General features: G+C 35.2%; 1 protein-coding gene across 1 annotated transcript in view; it reads left to right on the forward strand.

Moving 5' to 3' along the window:
* The first annotated feature begins 1,365 nt into the window (after nucleotides 1-1,365).
* The window catches only part of LOC117174076, a 323,085-nt gene continuing 316,994 nt past the window's right edge, over nucleotides 1,366-7,456 (forward strand). The window contains exon 1 of the mRNA XM_033362751.1: nucleotides 1,366-1,431. Within this exon, the coding sequence (XP_033218642.1) occupies nucleotides 1,417-1,431 (15 nt within the window). The 5' untranslated portion in view covers nucleotides 1,366-1,416. The remainder of the gene's footprint in view (nucleotides 1,432-7,456) is intronic.

Consider the following 7,456-nt stretch of genomic DNA (forward strand, 5'->3'; position numbering starts at 1 on the left):
GAGGCGCGCGATCTATTCAAATCATGAGAATCGTCAGCATCGAAATCTGGAAATATTAAAATCCCAATCTCCTGAATTTATTTGAAAGCAGTTAGCAGATAGATATATAAATAGAATCGCCGAAGTGCCCCGACCGGCAATCGTGCACCTTCGAATTTTCAAATTCAGAAGAGGAGAAATGGGTCGCGCGCGCAATTCAGTCATTTACAGCGTCTCCTACTATATTCACACGGACATAGCCCTGTCATAGTATTGGACCACATCTCGTTTCAGATCTGGGATCATAGCACTGGCTAGCTCTTACCGCCGCAGTGCGACAGATGGCACGAGATTGTTTGGCGGCCTGTGTGTGTTCACGAACAGCTCGTGCGTGAGCTGTTTCTAGCATTCTGCATACGCATTTTCTTGTGCGAACACCTTAAGTCGTAAGGCTAATGAAAGACGCAATAGGTGCGGTAACAGCTGATAAATCTTTAAACACGTGGCGGAAGCTGAGTAACCTAAAAGTATTGAAATACCATAACAATTAAGAATTTATGTGAAATTTTTAATATAAGAATGAAAATTGATTTAGAAAAAGATGAGCATCTTTCTTGTGGATTGTTGTAGATGGCTCATGTCACGTTGAGTTGCTATTTTCCGTTAAAAATCGCAAATAATTTTTCAAACTATTCATAATGCGGGTTGAAATTGTTAATTTTACATGTACTTACAAAGATTTTAGTTCAATTAAAAATCGATGTAAAAACATTGATATTCCAATAACAAACAAACCCAGATAAAAATTATGCTGCAGCATGTCATAATCAGGCCTCGTTGACACACAATGCATGCACACAGCAGATCGCAAACATAGCGTGCACGTCATCTTGCTATCGCATAGTAACTGCAGTCGGGCTGCAGGATCTGCAGAGAACTTTATGTGCAGCTCATGCAGCCCAGATATTATTATCATTCTAATTATTTGTTAATAATTAATATTTAGATTATTCAGTATAAATTTCTTTACTATTTTTCCCATACCTACTATTCAAAATTTGATCTTCTTCATACGTATGAAGAAGATCAAATTGTGAATAGTGGGTCATTAAATATCACTAAAAATTTCATGAGCCCTAGGAAGAATGTGCAATAACGTAACTGTTATGTGTATAATATAATAATGTCATGACAAGAATATTTCAAATTGCGCGCTTGTATTCTGCCTTCTGTCACGTGGTTAGATTCTAACTGAACCCTGGCCTCCCCGGCCGGTTCGGGAGACTGTTGTACAAATTGTGGGCACGCGACCTGTTGTACGTGTTTGGTTTCTTTGCTTTTACATTATATTCATAGTGTACGAGAAAAGCGCAGTATAGTGTACGTGTGATCAGCATCGTGCAAGGTATTACTCCACCGTGAAAGGAGAATTTATAAATGAACGAAATTTTGGTGAGTACATTTATTGTTATTATAACCTCACTCTTTATCTCGGTCCATATTTCTTCTCTCTTTTTGCCAAATATTCACGTTTTGACACCCACTGAATCCGAAAAACATGTTTTTATATGAATGAGTTTATCTAGGTGTTAGTGCGTTCGCTCGTGGTTCTGTAGATTTTTGGAAGTTAGCACGATAACTTTCTAAAGAATTGACAGATAGGATTGCTCTTTCGTATACTCTTTTATTGTCTTTAAGTGAAGATCAGGTCGCTAGCCAGCCATTTGAATAAAAATTTATAAAAAATGTTAAGACGACCTTTTTTTATGATTTAAAAATTTTATGTAGGGTTATTAATAGTACTCAAAAGGACAAACTATTTATTCTCATGGCTTTTTTTTTATAAAAAGAAAATGTCCGGAGTTATAACATGTACAAAACTCCAAACCACAAACGAAAATGAACATTTTGAGTTAAACAACGCACGATATGAAAAAGACTCACGAGACCAAAAACATTTATTTTTGGAAGCCCTATCAGATTATTCTAAAAAAATTTCGAAATATCTGAAAAAATCGAAAATTCAAATTTTGACCACACAAAACATAATTATGTTTATCAATTATGTTTTATTTATATGTTATATTTATATTTATATTTTTATTTATATTATGTTTATTATTTATTTATCTTCATATTTTGCTAATATAATCGTTTGGCAAAATAAATGTTTAACTACAATAACAAAAGCTTATTTATTATAATTTTCCCGCACACTAACTGCACAGTGCCGACAGGCTCTGCGGATATAGTCTTGGCGCCAAGGGGGCTCCCGCTACCTTTTTAATTAAGATGGACAGTGATAAGTGTTTTTTAATGTAATTTGACAATCTGAACACGAAAATCGAGGGGGGCAGTCGGTCCGAGATGTAAAAAAGTTAAAAACAAATAATTGTTTAAACAATCTAAAAGCATTTTTTGCTTATGAACAAAATTTCATCGAATTTTTTTAGCGATTTTAAGAGGAAAAGTACTCAACTGTTTTTTTCGTAGGACCCTTAGTTTTTTAAGAAAAAAGTCAAACTTTCGAAAAAAGCGATTATCGCCATTTTCGAACTTCAATTACTTCCGATAGGATTGATATTTTTTTATTCTACTTGTAGATATCGGAAGTTCAAATTAGGATCTATAATCTACAATAACTCGCTACTCCAAAAAATGATGTCGCGCATGTTTCTTTCGGCTCCGAATAGCAGCGTTTGGCGGCTAGCGAGCCAGCGCTACTGCGCGTGGTGGAAGTCCGGTGGCCTAGTTATAGGTGCACTATGTGGTCACGATGTATTTTGCCGAATATACCTTGGTACATGTTTACTCCCATATAAGTTCTGAATTTTTGGCGTATAAAAATGAATATTAATTATTATTTATTTCCTTTAATCTATCGCTAAAGATCGTTACAACAATCCCGGTAACAAGCGTTGAATTCAGAAAAATTAAGAATATCTAATTCCTATGAATACGCGATTGTTCCTTCGTCTCAAAATCCCCCAAAGGGAACAGAAAAAGTGCAAATCCTATTCCTCTCAATCGACTTAGTAAAATCTAACGAAAGCATTTACTTAACCCATTTTTCATTATTAAATCTTTTTATAACTTATAAATTCGAAAAATTTTCAAATTTATATTTATTTATATTTTAATAATTTATTTAAACGTCTTAAAAAATGCAACAAATAAATCTATGGAAATGTGTGAATTTAAATAATTTTAACTCTAGAGAGGCAGAGTTGAATTGGTGAGGATTAAAATTTCAGAATTTACATTCCGCATGAAGGAATTAAAACAACATATTACACATATTTTGTAAACTTATTAGAAGGAATTAAATAAAATCAAAATATGACCACTTCTGAGGAATAAAAAATATCTCTGTGACATGCGTTACCGGTACAATTAGAAGGAATTAAATATATTGAAAACACGTTCTCTTTGGGAGAATAGAAAACTGTGTGGCAGTCGCTATGGAAATAGAAGTGAATAAGCTTAGGAGGTATCTTATTCTTATTGTGGCATTTTAGACAGATAGAAAAATCGCGCATTCAAAATAATAGAATAATCTTCACATTTGTGCTGAAATCTCAAAATATTAATTTTTCTCTATTCTACGCTTATTGCTGAGATGTCGTGCTTAAATTATTTCAAACGCTCAACCCAATATGCGCATTATTCTAAGCAGATTATAGACGTATTAGATCCTGCATGTAATTGTAAGGTTCGCAGCAGAGATTCGTGTATTTGTCGTCGAATGGGAATACCTTGTTGCAAATTTTGCGCTTATATGAAACATAATACATGTAAACATAAATACAATTAATCAAGCGAGAATTAAACATGAAATAATATTCCCCCAGTGGGCACAAACTTTAGCGACGTTCTTACGACATTGTTACGACATTTTTTAGACAACTATAGGATATCCTATGTCCATGTCGTTAAGGTGCCTTGGCGGACCGAAGGAATCGATGGAGCCTCTACAAAGTACCCGTAAAGACCCCATTCGGTTCCTCTTTAAAAATTAGAAAAAACAGCAAAACCAACTTTTAAATTGTTGAAATTCGGATTCTACGCTAAAATTCCCTATAGAAGGTCATGGAATAATCGCAATAGTTTTTTTGCAACAGTGAAAAGTTTAAAAAAATATAAGACCTATAACGCCTGTTTACAGTTTAAAAGTTGGTTTTGCTGCTTTTTCTAGTTTTTAAAGAGGTAACAAGTGGGGACTCAATGGGGTCTTTACGGGTACTTTGTAGAGGGCCCATTCGATTCCTTCGGTCCGCCAGGGTGCATTTACGACATCGTAAAAGCGTTGTATAAAATGACGATGTCTGTACAATATCGTAAAGACACGATATCGTTAAGACACCGTAACGATACGGACATACGATATCGTAAAATTGTCGTAAAGATATCGTAACGCTGTAGTAAAGAAGTCGCCAAATTCTGTGCACACTGGGCCGTACTCTAGTGAGAAACCGCACGTGTAAAGATGTATGTAATAAAATAAACTATTGAGTTAAGTATAAGGTCATTTATTGTATTTAATTTATTTTACTAATTATTCTAAGAATGTGATAATGGTAAGTTTTTATGCTTATTTATCGATACGTATGTCGCAAAGCTTATTGCAATTGAATTAAGGGAAGGTGATACTTAGAAAATTGTCAATTTTACCAGTTTTAGGTTCCCCCGGCATTTTTTCTAGAATAATAAATATTTTGTCTTAAAATTTGGGAAATGATAGCGAACATGCTAACGGACGTTCCTACACACTTTTTTTGTAGGTTAATTCAAAAAAGTTTTAATTTAGCAAAATGTGATTAATTTGCATAGCGCTTAGAGAATAGTATCAATTTTTTCAGTGTTAGATTTCCCCGGTTTTATTCCTAGGATAAGAAATACTTTCCTTTTAAAATCTGGGAAATGATAGCGAACATGCTAACGGATGTCCCCACACACTTTTTTTGTGTTTTTTTTTATCAAAAAATTTTTGATATTGCTAACAACGTGCGTGTGTATTTCGAGGTTATGTGTGTTACAGTTCACTTGAGCGTTACTTCCAAATTCACAATATTTTTGGCCGAAAACTTTGGACTTACAAATAAACATAGTAACTAATCTCCCGGAACTAACCTTGTTTGCAAGCAATCAAAAAAGTTTATTTCATGAATAACTTCCAGATTATCGGAAAGGCAGAGATGAAAAACGACGTAACCTCAAAATAATGCATAAGCATAAAATTTTTATTCTGTACAATACATTTTTTTGATATTATCCCTAAAAAAGGAGTCTCCGGGGACGTCCGTTATGATATTTTATAGCATCTCCGAATTCAGTTTTTAAAAATTTTAATTTTTGTGGAAAAAATCCGGGTATACTGTAAGTATCACACGCCATTAAGCACCTATAAGTATGTCACAGGCCTTCCGCCACGCGCAGCAGCGCTGGCTCGCGAGCCGCCAAACGCTGCTTTTCGGAGTCGGAAAAAACATGCGCGACATAATTGTTTGGAGTAGTAAGTTATTGTGGATTGTATATCTTAATTTGAACTTTCAGTGGAGTCCTTTTCCTCTTAAAATTACTCAAAAAATACTATGAAATTTCTTTCATACGCAAAAAATGCTTTTTTGATTACTTAAACGCTTGGCTCCTAGATTAATAGATCAGCAGGCCATGTTGGTAGACCTTGACACAGATACGAGTGCATATTTAGCACATGACGCCGTCAGGCCCTGCCGGCACTGTGCAGGAAAATTGCTATCTGGGAATCTGAGTAAAATAAAAAAAATCTTTAAGATGCACATTTCATACGATTTGAAACGCGATTGAAACGCGGCCAATCGTTTCTTGTTTCCTGGGTAGTGACTGGTCAAAGAAATAATTTAAGGTTGCATCACTATCGCTTTTCCAACGTCACGTGGGGGCGGGAAGGCGCCCCTGTGATTGGTCAGATGAATAATGCTAGCCCCTAACTCTTGCCAACGTCTTGTGGCGAGGCTAGAATGCATTCCTGTGATTAGTCACAAATAATGTCATATATATTTTATTGTACATAATTCTTGTAATTTAATCGAATAATGGATTGTTTACCTAGCCTCTCGGGTTTAGGAGTTATTTATTTTATAATAAATTATTTTTACCGTTACTGTAAGTTGTTTTTACACCTATTTTTTATGCATAACCTTTTTTATGGTTTTTTTATAACACTTTTTGGACAGTTTACATTCTGTTCCACCCACCCACGGAGTAATAATAAGGAGACCGGTAATAGATTTTTTGCTTTCACGATGATTCATTTTGATAAAAAGAGAGATACTTCGGGTTTCAATCGTGTAAAAAACTACGAATTGTTTGCCGACGTTTCGTGAACATTGCAGTTCACATTTTCAGGGCTGACCAGAAACTGAGGTATCAGGTCATGATGTTCTTAGGTATACTTTCTACGATGCCTGTGACAATTATTGCATTTAAACAAAATGCTCACAAGGAAGGGGACATGCGCACTGTGATTCACTATTACCTTTTCTCCTGTGAGAAGTGTGCGAGTGAGTGCCAGTGCTTGACAACCACAACAATATATTACCTAATATTATACTGTCACATTATTCAATCTGCACATTTTATATCATTTAATGATTACAATTAAATCTGTATTACTTACCCATACTTTGCAGGTCACAATTTGTCAACTTCATTCTGTACAAAAACACAGAAATAAATAAGCACGTATATTGACAAACTCAATTGATAATATTCACATGAACATAACCTCAGTATTTAGTTGTCATTCAACAAGGGACTCACTCGCACATTTCTTGCGGGAGAAAAGGAGATAGAAAATCAAAGTGCGCATGTCCCCTTTCCGGGAACATTGGGTTTAAACGCCTAAGTCTGTCAATAAATGTACAGTTAGGGCAGTAAAAACTCGAGACACTTTGTACAGCATGATCGGTCTCCTTATTAATACTCCGTGAACCCATCCCCATTTAAAAACTGACATCTATCCAGCAGTCCCAGTCGTTTTTTAATTCACTTCTAGAATACCACCTTGATCAAAAAGTTTTAGGACTCGTCACCATGTGGCGCTCTCGTTCGGCCGATTTCAATTCTTCTTTTTTTGTTCTGTTGCTAGAAGTGTCATTGACGTTCTGTCCAGTGATCCCAGATCTGAAACGAGATGTGGTCCAATACCATGACAGGGCTATGTCCATATGAATATAGTAGGAGACGATGACTGGGTTGCGCGTGCAACCCATTTATCCTCTTCTGAATTTGAAAACTCGAAGTTGCACGATTTCTGTTCGGAAAACTTCGGTGTTTCTATTTATATCTCTATCCGCTTTAAATAAAAATCAAGAGATTGGGATTTTAATATTTCTAGGTTTCGATGCTGGCGATTTTCATGATTTGAATACTTCGCGCGCCTCTTTATATGCGCATATTTTGAGGTTATGTTATTTCAAGTATAAAATATAAATAC

This window comes from Belonocnema kinseyi, chromosome 6 (genome assembly GCF_010883055.1).
Source record: "Belonocnema kinseyi isolate 2016_QV_RU_SX_M_011 chromosome 6, B_treatae_v1, whole genome shotgun sequence".
In the NCBI taxonomy this organism is placed as follows: domain Eukaryota; kingdom Metazoa; phylum Arthropoda; class Insecta; order Hymenoptera; family Cynipidae; genus Belonocnema; species Belonocnema kinseyi.